Genomic DNA, 17904 nt, shown 5'->3' with positions numbered 1-17904 from the left:
CTTTCATTTTAAAAGAAAATGTGTGCACATTTAATAAGCAAGGTGTTATAGAGCTATAAACCTTTAAATGGACAAAAGAAAATCTTTACAGCCTTTAGTCCATTCCTGAATAAATCCCACTAGACAACTGCTTCTCAGAATAAGCTATGACAATTCTTCCTCCTCTATAATATGGTAAATATTCACTACCAAACGGTGTTAAAATTCTGTTTATGTCTTCACATTAAACCTACTAAAGGAAAAATTCAGAATTCAGCCTTCCTCTCTCCTTGGCACACATTGATATACTTAGCACTGCATGTTGCTGGGGAGAAAGCTTAATTGTAAATACCACATGGGAGGAGAACATTTTAATACAGTGTTGTTCATATTTATTTGCTTCGCTTTTTCACTGTTACGTAAGAAAAAAAAGAGCCTGAAATAATCAGTCCATATTATGGACACATTACCAGTCTAGATAGTTGATGATTCATCCATTATTTGGGGGAGTTCTTATTATCTTAATTTGCTCCTTTTCAAAGAAATAATCATTTAGATTCTGCAAACTAGTTCTAAGGAAATTTCCCACAAATAAAATCCTGCTGGGCTGATTATCTTAATGCCAAATTCCAACTCAGACCACATTTTACAGCTCAGTTATATAACCCTTGGGGGGAAAAGAGAGAACAAGGGTACATAATGAACCTTAACTGCCATATGGTGCAACAGGGCTACAGAATCCTGCCCACTGAAGAACTGAAAACACAACAAATGCAGGTTAATAGTGTGTTGACCTTTATTCATGGTTCACGCTGCTTAAAATGGATAAAGGTGTAACAACTTAAAAACATTTGGACTCTGGTGAAAGACTGGAAGAAATTTTCATAAGATATACTATAACAGTTTTATGAGTGCTCTAAAAGAAAAGGGGTGAGCAGGGAGATTGACAACAGCAGAAATGAGATGGAGGCTACACAAAGATTTAAATTTCCTACTCAACAATTCTCTTCAAACTGTGCATATTTTCTTTAGTTAAACTAGTATTTTAAAATACACTGTTTTTATGGTGAAATACAGAATGCAGAAATCTGACAGATCTGCAACACAGAACACATCACTCCAATTCCCTACTTTCTGACTGGCACTTAACATTTGCAGCTAGATTCATCCCTGCATCAGTGCTAGCACCCAGTCTGAGTAGAGGATGCATGTACCTCTCCTATTGTGTGCTGTTGGGGGACAAGGTACAGGCTGGTGCACTGAGACCGCAATCCAACATGTGGGCTAATACTGTCTCGTTGTTTCTTTATACTCCTGTTGGACTGTCAGTATCCATTTGTTGTCTCTTGTCTTATACTTAGATTGTAAACTCTTTGGGGCAGGGACTTTTGTTCTGTGTTTGTACAGTGCCTAATATAGTGGAGGTCTATGACTAGGGCTCTTAGGTTCTACTGTAATACAAGCAACAAACAAAGGCTAGCGCAGCACCAGGGCTACTGTAACTTGCACCTCCTGCAGCCATTACTCATACAGAGCTTGTGGCAGGTGAAAAATCAGGGTGCAGGTCTGCCTTGACTATGTGTGCTCCCACTTCAGTCTACCCCTGGAGTGCCTCTTATGCCAGAGCTTATGTGGATGCAGTGCAGAAATTGCAAAGCATCTCTGCACTGGGTAGCTGAGGGTTGTTCTGTGCAGGGGGCTGTGTTGTCCCCTTGTAGGTGGCACAAAGTGGCCATAGCACCCAGAAGTGCAGTTCAAGTGCTGTTCAAGGTCTCTGTCCTGACTTTCAAAGCCCTGAATGGAATTGGTGCTAGCTACATTTCTCTCCTTGAACACAATCTCCCATAACATCTACACAGCACCAGAACAGTAAATGTTGACCAGCGGGAAGAAACTTGTGACTGTGGGAGACAGATCATTCACAGGACCTGGATCAGAACTGTGGAACTCACTGCCAGATGAAATAAGAATGCCCACTAACTTCTCTGTATTCAGTGCTAATTGCAAAACCCATCTCTACAAAGAGAAATATTGTTGTATCTCTTAGGCAGTACTACATAGTATGCTTGATGGGTACCAATGTTAGATCCTAGACAGAAAAACAATTAAGGCTGTTTGCACTCTTCATGCTGAACAGCTGATGAGACTTGGGTTTTGTTTATATTTTTGTGACTTTCCCATGAATACATTGTGATTTTTATAAATGTAATCTTTTTTATAATATTTTGCTGGGAAAGTGAATATACTTGTTTGCACAGAAATGGACACCTGTAGTCTTACAAATAAAAACTCTTCTTCAAACATTCACGTGAATGAAATCCAGCTGCACAAGTGTTTGAGGGAAATTAAACAAAAAACCCAAACAAATATGGCTGCCTGTGATTTTCCTTTTAAGACTGAGCCCATGATTAAATTTCCTCCCATTATCTCAAATCTAGTAACCATTGCCAGAACCCTAGCTGGCTGGGAGCTTTGCTTAACAACCAGGTAGTTTACAAATATTTTCTCCCTCATTACTGCTAGCAGTAAATGAGTTCATAAAATAAAATAATGAAAACTTTCTTTCACAAGGTTTAAATATTGTAAGATGAACTTTTATGAGGAACAGTCAAATAGGATGGTCAGCATTCTCTAACGTTTTCCAGGCATTCTCTCCAATCCCCCCAGAGTTCTACTATTCTTCCCTTGGCCATAGTATGGATCCTGCATTTCCCACTCCACGTGATTCTCTACAGTAAGAAAAGAGTTCTAGGTTACACTGGGTTTAGCTAACATGCATTAATCTGATCTAACCTTGACTTTTCCCTAGTGTAGACACAGGTTAACACCTTACACCTCAGTTTAGTGGGTTGAGGTTGAGGATTGGCCTCAATTTGCTAAACTGGGGTAAAAGGTGCTAGCTAACTCCAACCTAATCTCAATTTATTTTCTTACTCTAGGCAAACTCTGTGATCTTTGTAGAGAGAAAGGGACAAGAGGAGACACTGCCTACATCATTTCTTTTCCCCTCAGAGCAGTTTGGAAGGTAGCAAGGATGGAAAATCTATGTCAGCACTTATTTGTGGCTCTGGAGAGGAGCTACTAGGGGAAATTCATACTCAAACCCAATCCATTGTATGTAGGCCTGCTGAGCTTCCAGGAGCACTGTCTATGGCTGCCTTTTATACCTCTAGGATATTAGAGACACAAGATAGGCGATGTAATATCTTTTATTGAACCAACTTCTGTTGGCAAAAGAAAAGCTTTTGAGCTACACAGTCTTCTTCAGGTCTGGGAAAGTTACTCAGTGTCATATACATACAAGATGAAACAGATTGTTTAGCATAAGTAGCTAACACACATTCTAAGGACAGGTCTTCACTACCCACCGGATCGGCGGGTAGGGATCGATCTATTGGGGATCGATTTATCGCGTCTCATCTAGACACGGATAAATCGATCCCCAAACATGCTCCCCATCGACTCTGGAACTCCAGCTTGCAAGAGGCGGAAGCGGAGTCGATGGGGGAGTGGCAGCGGTCGACTCGCCACCGTCCTCACGGCCAGATAGGTCGACCTAAGATACGCTGACTTCAGCTACGATATTCACGTAGCTGAAGTCGGCGCATCTTAGGTCGACGACCCCCCCCCCCCAGGCGTAGACCAGAGCTAAGAGACATTCAAGATGAAGTGGCCTCTTAACACCTTTGCAATCATAGGACAAAAAAGGGAGGGTTAGTGGGTTACAGGGTGTTGCAATAAGCCATAAATCCAGTGTCTTTATTCAGACCATTATTTTTAGTGTCTAGCAAAATTAAAAATTTAAGCTCCAAGGCTAATCTTTTAAAGGTGTTGCATAGGTTTCCTTTGAAGACCAAAAGGACAGATATTGAGTGATCATTTTGTGAAAAGTATTCATCCGTTTGATATGGTGTTTTTGTCCTATTTTTCTGAGCCAGTTCATTCCAGAGCATAGTGCTTGATTGACTCCAGACGACGTCCCATATAATCAATTTATCAAGACTACACTTAACCGTAGTTGAATTATCTTTGATCTCCAAGGAACTGAACTTTTGCTCCAGAACCTGATACCAAACTAACATGGAGAATTAGAAGAATTCTTTTGCTGACTCCACCACAAAGAATTCTTTCACAACAATGACCACATTACCACAACTACCTTGTCCACGCCGACAGTCATCAGAAAAAAGAATCATCTCATTGGACACCCCACAGTGGATGAAACCACACTCTTTATCATTGTATTGATTGCTTTGTCCTATGACTGCAAAGGTATTAATGGGACAGTTCACCATGAGTGGTCTCTTAGAACATGTGTTAACTACTTATGCTGAAAAATCTGTTCCACTTCATATTTAGCTATGACTTTGAGTAACTTTGCCAGACCTGAAGAAGAGCTCTCTGTAGCTTGAAAGCTTGTCTTTCACCATCAGAAAGTTGATACAATAAAAGATATTACCTCATTCACCTTGTCTTTTTAGTAGCCAGGCACCAACATGGCTACCACCACACTAACTCTAGAATAACCAGGTGTATTCATTGTTCAGCCTGGCAGATTCTTTAGAGGGGTGCAATGAGTGGATTGGTGCTCACAAGAGGTGCCAGTCAAATCTTCTCTTTTTTGGCAGCTGGTTCTGCCCCCATGCTGATGAGATAAACTCTTAACATGGGGCAGGGTTTCATACTAGATCACAGAGTCATAGACTGTAAGGCCAGAAGGGACCATCATGATCATCTAGTCTGAACTCCTGCACATCGCTGCCCACTGAACCTTACCCACCCACTCCTGAAATAGACCCATAAGATGAGTTACTGAAGTCTTCAAATCCTGATTTAAAAGACTTAAAGTTACAGAGAATCCACCATTTACTCTAGTTTAAACCAGCAAGTGACCCATGACCCATGCTGCAGAGGAAGGTGAAAAAAAACCCCCCAAGAGTCTCTGCCAATCAACCCTGGGGGGGAAATTTCTTGCCCATCCCAAATATGGCAATCAGTTGGACCCTGAGCATGTAGGCAAGACAAGGAGGAAAAGCAGGAAACATCTAGACAACAATCATTTATTTTAAAACCAAAGGAATTATCATTGTTTCACTCCGACTCTCTCTTTAAAAGAGAAATGAAGTGATGTTCACTGCCCTTTAAGGGCTTTGGCTTCATATAGAAGACCAAGTGGTTTATGATGATCCCACAAGCCCTCACTGCAATTAGTTTCATGATATACACAGGGTCATATATTATCATCCACATTCATCTCCTAAACCACCTATAGACCTTAAAATAAGTGGTACTCCATGTACTGAGCAATCAGGAAGACTTCTGTGAAACAAAGTGCTGAGAATTAAGTTTTGGATGTAAAGTTTCTGGGTTCTCCACCACAAGACAACAAATTTCTTTTTTTTCAAAAACAGTTCTCTCTCTGGCTCACACATACCCACAATATCAGCCATAAGCTCCACGATGCACTCATCTCCTAAAGCCCATGGGCGCTTACCATTGAAATGACCATGTACACCTCTGAAAAGGAAGAGAAACAAATGATGAAAATGTATTCTGTTCCCTTTGGTACATTACTAACAACACTAACTCAGTCCGCCTCAATATGGGACTTATATAATCTGAACACCGTACATTCAGGGCCGGTGCTACCATTAAGGCGAACTAGGCGGTTGCTAGGGCGCCAAGATTTGGGGGCACCAAAAAGTGGTGCCGCCAATTTTTTTTTACAGCATTCCTCCCCGAGCGCATGGTCGCCACTCCACTTCTCCTGCCTCCCAGGCTTGCAGTGCCAATCAGCTGTTTGGTGCCACAAGCCTGGGAGGAGAATGAGCAGAGGTGAGCTGGGGTGGGGAGGTGCCGCACGGCTCCCCGGGGGGGGAGCTGCCGCGGGGGGAGCGCCTCAGGGCGGGGGGGGGGGGGGGGGAGCTGCCGCACGGCTCCCCACCCCAGCTCACCTCTACTCCGCCCCCTCCCCAAGCATGCCGTTGTTGCTCCACTTCTCCCGCCTCCCAGGCTTGCGGCGCCAATCAGCTGTTTGGCGCCATAAGCCTGGGAGGGGAGGAGAATTAGAGCGGGGGTGGCATGCTCGGGGAGGAGGCAGAGCAGAGGTGAGCTGGGGTGGGGAGCTGCTGCACGGCTCCCTGGGGGGGGGAGCTGCCGCGGGGGAGCGCCTCAGGGCGGGGGGCAGCTGCCGGGGGGGGGCTCAGGCTGGAGGGGGGAGGCGGGGAGCTGCCGCAGGGCTGGCGGGGGGCGGGCGCAAGGTGGAAGTTTCGCCTAGGGCGTGAAACCTCCTTGGACCGGCCCTGAGTACATTTATAATACCACATGAGCTTGTAACAAATAGAGTCACCAACAATGAATTTACTGACATCTAAGAGGGGTTTTAAAGACTGGAAAACATCTCATTCAAATTTTGACCAATAAACAAACAAATAACCCCCCAAATGGATGTTTTGTTTAGAAAACCACAAAGGGCTAGATTACACCTTTGTCACAAGCCCTGTATAAGTGGGCAGCACATAGTTGCACAGTCTCAGGAGCAGACTGGGTACAAGATGGGAACTTGGTGGTGCTTGCTGTGTGTGTGCGTGGAGAAGGGAAGTAATCTGTACCAGCCATATACCTGGCATAGCTGTGCTGGCTGGTGCACTGGAGCAAGTACTTCCCATCCCTGCCCACCAACTCCTCACACATGTGAGGGAAGGGGACTACTGACCTTGCAATGCTGCTTTCCCACCTGCACTGCTAACGACAATTCTGGTAGCCAGCACAGGAGAGTAAGGGATGCTTTACACCCCCTTACTCTTGTGCATGGCTGCATAGCATAAGCCACAATGTAACCCAAAAGCAGCATTTACATCGAAGGGGGGCTACGTAGGGTGGAGGAGGAAGGACAGGAGGATTTCCTTGCTGTTAGGTAACAGCAATCCTTGTCAAAGATGATTTACAGCCTCTTTGAATAGAAAAACCTTTGCCCACTTGAATTCACCATATTGTACAAAATGACATGTATGTGTATGCTGTATATTCAGGGGTGAACCTGCTCCAGACATTTCCTTTCTTCCGCCTAAAAAATTATTCAGAGCCATAGAACCCCAGATCCAAATGTCCATTGAATTTGGGGGGTGTCTGAAATCCTAGCTGGTATTTCTAAATCATATTTTGAAAATGATTCCTCTCTTTATGAGGACCAAACCAAACACCTGTAGAATTTGGAATCTACATCTGAATCTGAACTATGTTGTTTGAAGTCATCTCTGCTACAAACACTGCAAAAAGATAAGTTTGTCAGGTAACCAATGTACTTATAAATCTATACATGTAAATTGCAAATGTTTAATTACAAAATAAATCAGTATATGAAAAAATAATATTGGTGTTAATTTAGGGGAATGTTATTCCTGGACTCCTCTCTCATACACTATAATTTTCCTGCTTGCAGAACACCAGAAGGCACATGTGGAATCTGAAATACCAGACTGCAGGTGGCTGAACTGAAAAAAAATAAAGCTACTTCAGAAGAGGAACTGGGCCAGTGGGGAAATGGGTGGAGAACAAGAAGAACCAGAAGCTGTGACAAAAGTAAAAAAGAACTGTGGTCTAAATAAACCTTCAGAATTGCAGCAGGCGTATGATGTTCCCCCCAAACTCAGGGGGAGCCTTCTGGCATATGAATGCATCACCAAACATGTTGTATGAACTAGTCACCAACTTCAGAAGGGCTCATACCCTTTCCCACTTTCTTTAAAATGTTTTCCCCAAGCAATTCCAAACCCTCCCCGGATCAATTTTTGTCCTGCAGCACCCCTCTTCCACACATATATGGACTTTTTATAATCCTATGGTTTCTGATGGACATGAGCCACATTTACACTTCAGCAATTAACTGATTCAGAGTAAAGAACAATTTCTGAACAAAGCAAAGATTTCTGTTACCCATCTCATCCCCATTTTGCTCAGGAAGAGCAAACCCCTGCACTGGCCCCTATGTAGATGCACAATGGAGCAAAGATGAGCAAAGACACCGCCATCTCTCCCATCTTGTTTACAAGCAGCTCAATCTGGCTCTAAGATATTAAATGAGAAGAAATCTAACACTGAGACCAGAGGATATCACTTCCCCCCCAATGCAGATACAATCATTTGGAGCTGGGCTGAAGCATCTTTTCCCAGCCTTAAAATTAATCCCTAAAGAAATAATTTTAATAGGAAATGGGCATGGTTCTTGTAGGCAAGTAATATTTCCAATTTGATAGATGAGGAAACTGAGGCAGAGATGCTAAGTGACCAGTGGTTTGGGGACAGAAGAAGTCAGGCTCAGAGCCAGGAGGATTAATATGAAAGAGTTTCTAGGCTGGGCTCAGTCCATAAAACAATTTCTCTCTGTCTCTGTGCAGAGGATAACAGGTAGACAGCCATCACTAACTTCCCTTCAAAACTCATCTTTATGGTAGGAAAGCAACCAATACAGATTGTTGATGGGAAAACAGAAGGATTTTCCTTGGGCTGAATTACCTCCCTGTCCTCACTGGATTTGCAGTTCTGAAAAGGGCACACTAGGCATGGCTGAGTGGAAAGTGACAACAACCTATGAGATTTTCTTCTTTCTTTAGCTTTCTCCCGTCTATAGACATTAATGTCCTCCTAAGATGAATTTACTGGTGAAAGGTCTCTTCGCCAGCATGTTCTGTAACACAATTCCAGAACTAATTTCCAGTTTACTCGGAAAACTGATATGAACCTTGGACACTTTTATATTTTATTTTGGGAGAAAAAAATGAAAATAAAAGCATAATGGAGAATGGGAGAAGCAGTATTAATTATTATTATTCATATTATTATGGAACAGCTTTCAGCCTGTCTCTTTCCTGATGGCCAACATAAATGCTAAGAGACAAAAATTATTACAGCTAAAATGGTACTTAAAGGCATATTCTTGGCTCCTTTTTTATTTTAATCACATAGAACTCTGTAGCCTTTGCTGATGGCACAATACATTCTATTACACTTAGGTTGTAAAATTCTATGCTCTGCCTCAGAGAATTTATCTTTCTGCATATTATGCCACCCCATTCCCAAGTCTGGTAGACACTGGGGATAATAATCTTTAAGGATATAGTAACTACTGCAGGTCTCATGGCATTCCGCTCATTGGACATCAGACAGATAGCCTATTGTCTCATTTTGTTTCCACTCTACCCTTAGGTAGTGACAGAGATTTAAGTGGAGATACCCAAAGAAATGAATACATGCCTGGTTCATCAAAGCGCATGAGAAAAGCTGATACAGAACCGTTGTGTAGACTACAGAGTTTCTCACTGAGAAAATTAATGTTTATGCAGTTGCTTGTCTGTTTGCAATTTGGCTTGACATCATAATGCCATTTTCCCTTTAAGATCTTTGTCCCCCAGCTGATTTAAAGTTCACTAGGGAAATAATCAATCTCCAACTTCAAAGGTCTTCTGGTCTCATCCAACTTTGTACAAGAGGGTTAGGAAGGGAGGGGGAGAGAGAGAGAGAATATTTTCCTGTCCAAATCATCTACAAACAAAAGGAAGGATCTTCCTTTGCCAGTTATTTTATGAGCCAATACAGATATTTAAATTTTGATTATAGTTTCAACTATAGAAAGAAAGGAAGAAATGCATGGAGATGAGAGTTATATGAAACAGTAGGATAAAAGCAAAACCAAGAGAAACAAAGCAACGGGACATTTAAAGCTCTAACAGAGGGGTTCTCAAACTTCATTGCACTGTGACCCCTTTCTAACAAAATTTACTACAAGACCCTGGGGGGGGGGGGGGGGAGAAATGAAGCCTGAGCCTGCCCGAGCCATGCTGCCCTGGTCACGACCAGTGTTCCCTCTAATTTTTCCCACCCATGTGCGGAATGACTTTTGTTGTGTGTCCCAATATGGAGGTGATGTGTGACACATCACCTTCATAATGGTGCACATAACAAAATTTATGTGGTGGGGGTGGGGCCGCAGGGTTTAGAGTGTGGGAGGGGGCTCAGGGCTGGGATGCAGGGTCCACTTCCTCCATCGTCTCCACCATCTGGACCCACGTTGCTACTGGACCACAGCATCCTTTTCAGGACATGGCCCTCTGGCTGTGCCCCAGCCTGCTGTCTCCCCCCTTTCAGGGGACAGGCAGTCCTCAGTCCTTCCACTTGCCTCAGTGGCCAACTGCCAACTGCAGTCTCTAGTCTAGCCCCTGGCTTCAGGGGCAAACTGCAGTCTGGATTTAGGCCATTCTCCTCATAGACAAGTAGGGGTAAATGTGGGGGAACCCAGGCCCACTCGCTACCCTGGGTCGTGGCCCAGGGACCCAATCTCTGGCAGCCACTTACTGCCCCTCCTCCTATTCCCGGCTGCCTACTTTCCCTGGGCCACTTCCCCCATAGCCCTAGCATCTTCCATGCCCTTGCTTCAGGGCCTCAGTCTGACCATAGTCAGCCCAGAGCTCTGCTGCGCTGCCCTGCCCTGCCTCCAATCCTCCTCCGCAGACAGTCTTTCCCCCTTTGCCCTCCAGGAAGAGACTGCCTTTGTTCTGCTGAGTAGCCCTTTATATATGGGCTGCTCCAGCAAGCCTTCTCTTGATTGGCTCTCCCAGCCCTTTCCCGATTGGCTGGGTTCTGCACAGCCTCTCCACGGCTGCCTTAACCCGTCTCCTGCCTGAGTGGAGCAGCCACCCCACCACAACAAGCTTTCTGTGGCAGATGGTGTTCTTAGAATTGTATCATCTAATCCTGATACAAGTATCAACACATGATGTTAGAAAATGCTGGTGGCCTATAGCACATGTCTACACTAGCACTCCCATTGTTACCTACCAACCACACTGCAAAACTAAGATTGTAACTGGAACTTATGAAAACTGTCAAAACTTGTCTACAGTATTCTTATTCCTCCCTACCTCCATCCACACAAGTCTGAACTTGGTGTATCATTATTTATGATGTATGAACCAAGAGAGAAGGCTGGTCGAGTGCCAATGGCCAAAGTACTGCACTGATTCTGATATTAGCATAAAGCTGCCTCAACTGTGCGTGAGGCAAAGAAGAGATTCTTTGCCTTCACTAAAGCATCTGCTAATTCTCTATCAGCTCATTTTTCTAGGGACATTGACAGTTTGGTTAATCCTGCCTGTCTTAGCTTGGGGCTGATTCAAGAATCTTCCATTGTCAGGATGTTACTAGTTTGCATAGAAAAATTGCTGATTTGGGCTGAATTCTCAGCATCAGTGGAAGCAGGACAGTATTGTGAGGGAACAAATACTCTATTTGAGTTCCAGACAGAGCGTTCTGAGGTGCTGAGATATGATGGTAGAACTCTGTGTGACAAACTGTGTTCTAGATCAGGGTTCGGCAAACTTTCAGAAGTGGTGTGCCGAGTCTTCATTTATTCACTCTAATTTAAGGTTTTGCGTGCCAGTAATACATTTTAATGTTTTTAGAAGGTCTCATTCTACAAGTCTATAACATATAACTAAACTATTGTTGTATATAAAGTAAATAAGGTTTTAAAAATGTTTAAGAAGCTTCATTTAAAATTAAATTAAAATGCAGAGCCCCCCGGACCCGGGCAGTGTCAGTGCCACTGAAAATCAGCTTGCGTGCCGCCTTTGGCACACGTGCCATAGGTTGCCTACCCCTGTTCTAGATCCATGCCTTATCCGGCTGATGAAGGGCAGGGGAGGGTGAGGCAAATGGGGAGGGAGTACTACAACCAGTAGTAATGGGGACTGCCAGTGCTTCCCTTAAGCCTGCTGCTCTTAGAGACATTTGCTACGACCTGTGCTCAAGAAACCACCACTTAGCACTGACAATCTAAAAATTGCCCTGTGTTGGCAGCGCCAGATTTCCAGTTTAGACACAATAGACCCGTGCCTAGGGGCACTAGCATTCTAGGGGTGCCTAAAAGTTAAAATTGGGTTTAAAAAGTTTCATTTTTTACAGAAAACACAAAGGTCAGATGTAGGCGGGGTGGGGGAGGACACTGAAAATGCTGTGCCTACGGGCATGGAAGTTGTAAATCCGGCCCTGTGTTTTGGAGGTTCCCTTTGTGATTAAGATTACTGGAAACCTTATGGAGAGACAACAGTATCTATACACCGCAGATTTCCTGACCCTTGTCAGACTGCATACCAATCAGGGTATGATACAGACACTGAACTAGCTATGTTAGTTCAGAATCTCCTCCTAGCAATGGATAAAGATCAATGGTCAGACCCCCAGTCAGTGAAAATTTTCATCGCTTCATTGACTTCAGATCTTGCCACCAAGTGTCTATGCTGATGGCGGCAGATCTGTTAGTTGCTACTGATGATTGCTGCTGGCAGGGTGTTCTCCAACAATGATACAGAGTTAAGAAACTTGCTTCCACTCACTTCATCAGAATTAGCCTGAATTTTTGTTGATCTTCAGAGAGCACTACAAGGTTTATTTTCCCATCTTTAGAAAGTGGATGCTGCAAGAAGAGTAATATTTAGGGAGGGAGGAGTATTTTTCATCACCTCTGCTGTGCTGTGTGGTGTAATTAGTTACCACCATATTTGAGAGGATTGCTGTTAGTTCCCTGTTTTCATATTTGCTTGATTATTTTTCAGAGACTGATTAGGCTGCCTAGAGGGTGAGATGGGCATCTTTTAGTTGTTTGCATAAATCAAAATAAATAATAAAGGATTCAGGAAAAGGACAGGAGGATTAAGGAGGTGCAGGTAAGTGGGGGCAAAGGACCGAGGGGAAGAAAAGGAGACAGGGACCAGTGAAAAGGAGAAAGGAATGGAACAAGACTTGGAGCAAGTTGGAAAGGGCCAACATAGGAGGGTAGAAAGAACCAAGGCAAGAGAGGAGAAGTTTCTAGTCTCTCCCCAGACCCTAATCTGTTTAGATGCTTTAATCACATACAGCTAAGGATATTTGCTATTCTGCCTCCGACTGCCGCTACTGGGCAGTGTTCCTTTGCCACTCTTGCTTACCTGAAAAACAACCAAGGCACTAAAATAAGTGAGCACTGTTTGAATGAACTAGCTTTGAAGTTTATTGAAAGGAGACCTAAGACACTAACAAACTGATAGAAAAGGCGAAGTACTGCTTTACAAGACAGCCAGGATCCCTGAGAGTACTGCTTGTGTAAAATATTAGATTTACTTGCTTTCATAAGGATACATCTAATTTGCATAATAATATTTATTTGATTCCTTTTATTTATTTGTATAATCTCACTTACACCCCACTGCAAAATCTTAGATTGCCAACACATAGGCTATTAAACAGCCATCAGTTGTAACAACCCTCAGACACTATTTACCTGTCCTGGAGTTTACCTAGTTGTGCTTGGTAACCTAAAGGTAAAAGGCACCATAAACCATTTTGAATGGTTTCAACTATCTACTCTCTCTTTTTATTGCTTTTTTTTTTCTTTTGCATGCTGACTTCTCCAAGTGTAAGATTCTCTAGTCTGTTCTATTTTGTACTGACCTTATTTTGACTTTCTCAGTTGCCTTAGGTGTCTCTATAGCTAAGACAGTGATATAGTTTTTTAACTTTCTGCTATTTACCGAGTAAGGTGTTTGGGGCCAAACAGTATTTTTCGCAAGAAGCCTTTGTAGATTTGTTCCCTCTGTTCAGAGGGTTTGAAATCATGTTTACCCAGATTTTTTTCTAAGATCTAGTTTTTGTTTTGAAGGCATTTTTGATATTATGGAACCTCATGCTGCATCACCTTTCCTTTTGGATTTTTTATATCCTTCATTGTCACAAAGACAAACAGAAGAATGGAAAGCAAACCAACAAAAAGGGACAGTGAGGGAGCTGAAATATGCTCTCTCTGCATCATTTTACAGAGAAGAGTGCTATCTGACTTTAACCTTTTGAAAGAAGCCAGCCGTTTCCGTGATAAAGTATGATAATCATACAGAAATGGACAGGGTTGCAATTTTTTAAAATGAATACAGAAACTGCAGAGCTGTGCTGAATTAATAGCCAAGAGGAAAGAGTGCTTCACAAAGTTCAAATTCATTCAGAACAACTCCCTCCTCCCCTATAAGAATGCAACTAGCTATTGTAAGTTGTAAGCCATTTTTATTAACTGCAACCTTCACCTTTTAAGGAGTAAAACAAGCAAGTGCAACATTTCCACATTTACAGTGTAATGTATATTATTATGCTTCTGTAGCAGCCAATTGCCTATAGTAGAAAATGTATCCAATTAGTAGAACCTACTTTCCCCAGTCAGCCTCCCCACCTTTCCTCTGACCACTCACCAGGAACTCATATCTGTTCTAGCCATATCCTTGTGATGTGCCTCAGGGGTACCGAAAGTTCCGTGGCACCTTACCACTACCTGCCTTCAGCATGAAGCATTCTTTTCTGTGCCTGCAATAGCTCAGCTTCCTGAAATCAACAGCCTCTGGCCACACAAGCACTGCCATCCAGGTCTCTGCAGACTTCACTTTTTCTGTGCAGGCTAGTGATAGGCACACGCCAACCCGAGTGCTCGGAGCGCTCGTTGCAGTGTTCAGCCTTTAAGCACTGGACACTCAAAGAAACTACCAGATAAGCTGTCCCCAAAGGAACAGTACACACTCCAGCTTGTTAGAGTCAACAGAAGTTCAACTCCAATATAACATTACTGCACTGATACATTTATAGTGAAAACAACCAGAAGTTGTTATATATGATATAAGAGATAGTGAATGAGGACAATAGAAACAGAAATTATTATGTAAAAAAGAAACATAAAAAGCAAACCTGGGTCTACACTTTTCTATGGTTACCTTTCCTATTTAATAAAGGAGATTTTCCCCCTAGGATTCAGTCTTTTGCAGAGCTAGCTGATTTTCAGTCAAACTAGGATCCAAGCATTCATGCCTCAGGGAATGGGGGGAAAATGGTGTCTTTTTGCCTTTGTCTTATACCCTCAAAGTTTTTTATTTTGTCCCCAGAGTCAGTATGTGCCCCACTCTCCTGGGGTTTATTTTCTAGTGTCTTGTCTCCTGTTGGACTTCCCACACCCCTCTTGAGTCGTATGTAAATGGGGCTTTCATTGTTTTGGCCAACAATCTGCATTCCCTCTAAGGTGCATGCTTACGCGGCCACCCAAGAGAGCATCAAGGGCCGCGCACCTAATTAGTGGAGCCACGCAGGCGTGCAGCCACAGGTGTGCCTTGACCCTGGAGGGAACGTGTAAGAAGGTGAGGTGGGGGAATACAGGGTGGGTGGGGGCAGTGGGGCGAGGTGGGGGGTGGGGAACTTGGGATGTGTAGGGCTGTGGTGGTCAGTGAGAGACGCCTCTACCCCAGCCCTAGCACCTGCTCCAGGGATGCGGTGGCCAGGGCCTGCCCCGGTGCTGTGGTGGGGAGAGAGGACTCCTCCTCATTCTGGAGCAGCTGTGGAGAGAGATGCCTGTCTCTCCCAGCTTCATGGTGTCTGTGGGGAGAGACGCTTGTCTAGGCCAGCCGGGGCTGCTGTGGGGAGTCCTCTCTCCCTGCAGCAGCCCCAGGGCTGAGTGCGCCTCTTCAAATCCCCTTGCTGCAGGGTTTGTGAGGTCCTCCTAGAGAACGGTGTAGGTGACAGAACCATCCCTCTGTATGACCACAGCTCCCACTAGTGTCATTTTTCCACCACAGCGGTCTTCAGTGTGACACCTTTTCTCTCTTGGGCTGCCTCAGCTTTGTCATGGTTATAACTTTTTTAAATTATATCTAGGTTTTTTTGTTTCTACTGGTGGTGCACATCCGCATGTTACCTCAATATTGGCATTACACATAACAAAATTCATTCTGCACAGGGATGGAAAAAATTAGAGGGAACATTGCCTATAATGCTTAATCTACATGGCTGACAGAGAGACAGGTGAATCAAAGTCCTTTGTCTGATCCAAAACCGGTTCATCATCTCTGCCTTGGATGCAGATTTTAAGACATATTTTCAGTACATATACACAACTCCTTAAATATCATCTGTACATACATCTCACAATGATTATGAGAATCAGTATGACAAATTTGTATTAGATACCTCCCCCTTGACCCTCTCTGGATAAATATCATGAAAGCAATGTGTTCAGCATAGTGAGTCTGCCAGGCTCGCCTGTTAGGAGTTTCTGTTATGGAACAGTAAACCTTTTAGCAGCTGACACTGAGGGGTTCTTAAGGTCAATATACTCTACCCAGTAAAACTCCTTTTTTCTTCTTTTCCCAAATAACTCACTCATCTGGTTATTCTCTTCCTTCTAATCTCTGCTCCCTCATTATTATTTATCCCTTCCCTCTCTCCCCTGTTGCAGTTGCCCAGGTATATGTTGGACACCTCAGAAAACAGGCTAAGATTCCATGGTCCATAAAGCATACTATCTAAATTTAACTTGACAATCCCTTAGGGAAGAGGAGAGGGAGGAAAAGAGTGACAATAAGGTAACATGAGAATTCAATAGTTCAATTCCTTCTCTCTCTCTAGTTTCATATCTTTTCTTGCCACATGTTTCAGAAGTAAGTTTTCAGGTGGGATTAAATGTGCCACCTAATTTTGGGGTGGCCATGAAAGAAGATACAGAAATAACAGCAGGTTGAAAAATAGGGGTCCCACTCCCCCGTGGAAAATTTTGATTTTTCACAGGAAAAAAAAAACAAAAATTGCTGAAGATTTTCCATTTTTGAATTTTCCAGTGGAAATAAAATAACACTTTTCCACAGAAACTACACCTGTATATGCTTTCCTTGAAAATATTCATTTAGCTGAAAGCCTTGGTGAAAAAAAAAAGGATAAAAATTTTTTGCCTAGCCTTAATAGAAAAATCTGTATGAAGAAACACTAGAAGATTGCAGTAGTTGAAGCAGCGGATAATAAAGGTGTGGAGAAGAGATTTAGCTGCTAAGATGGAAAGGAAGGGACAGACTTCAGAGATGTCTTTGGAATTCTTCTCCTCTATCTTTTGTCTCTCTCGTATTCCCTTCCTCTAACTTCTTCCCCATTCTGTCTCTTCTCTTCAATTTTAAAGTGAACCTGGTCCCATTCGTGGGGCCGTTTATGGTGAGAATTTTCCAGGTGTTCCTACGTCAGATCTACATTGGAAGCACTTGCACTACTTTCTACGGCTCTTTGCACTTTTACCATAGTGCATGCAGTGTGGTTCGCAGAGCTGTAATGTGCAGAGAGACCATCTTGATTATCACTCCAAAAGTTTTTTTCTCCTGCCGATAATAGCTCATCTTAATTAATTAGCCTCTTAGAGTTGGTATGGCAACTTCCACCTTTTCATGTTCTCAGTATGCATATATATCTTCTTACTATATGTTCCATTCTATGCATCTGATGAAGTGGGCTGTAGCCCACGAAAGTTTATGCTCAAATAAATTTGTTAGTCTCTAAGGTGCCACAAGTACTCCTGTTCTTTCTGCTGATAGTAGTGCTGCTACTACCTGTGCCAGAAGGAGGTCCCCTTTTAGTCACCTGATATAGCTGTTAACTTTGGACCTCATTGTTCTCCGTATAGCTGCACAAATTGTGAGCCCAGCAGCTGCTGTCTTACTATTATTTATTATTCAATTGCAAGTTTAATTAGTTTCTAATAAATTCCCCTTTTAAGCAGCACATGGAGATGTTTGTGAAGTCCCCAGTGCTGTAATTTCTCCATCTTTTCTTATGCCAGGTCCATTCTGTGATGCTAGTTCTAATCCACGTTCAGCTGCTTGCTCAGACTCTGCTATGGACAGAAAGTTTGTTCTTCCCATACAGAACAAATTTTCAGGCATGGTATCGGAACAGCTGGGGAACAGCCAACACTGGCAGCCATACTACCTGTGCTGAGGGCCATCTAAATGGGAGTTTGCCTATTTTAAGGATTGTTGGGATGAATTATGAGCAATGAGGAATACTAATAAGAACATCATGGGAACTGACATTGTATCATGTATATTGGCA

At 43.2% G+C, this 17904-nt stretch overlaps 1 protein-coding gene across 3 annotated transcripts in view; it reads right to left on the bottom strand.

Moving 5' to 3' along the window:
* The window catches only part of KYNU (kynureninase), a 79241-nt gene that overhangs the window by 46708 nt on the left and 14629 nt on the right, over positions 1–17904 (bottom strand). For all 3 annotated transcript variants that reach the window (XM_065413503.1, XM_065413502.1, XM_065413504.1), the window contains one exon: positions 5414–5496. In XM_065413503.1, the coding sequence (XP_065269575.1) occupies positions 5414–5496 (83 nt within the window). The remainder of the gene's footprint in view (positions 1–5413; positions 5497–17904) is intronic.

This window comes from Emys orbicularis, chromosome 11 (genome assembly GCF_028017835.1).
Source record: "Emys orbicularis isolate rEmyOrb1 chromosome 11, rEmyOrb1.hap1, whole genome shotgun sequence".
Classification (NCBI taxonomy): domain Eukaryota; kingdom Metazoa; phylum Chordata; order Testudines; family Emydidae; genus Emys; species Emys orbicularis.
The sequence above is the reverse complement of the archived record's forward strand: the minus strand, read 5'-3'. Positions and strand labels throughout refer to the sequence as shown.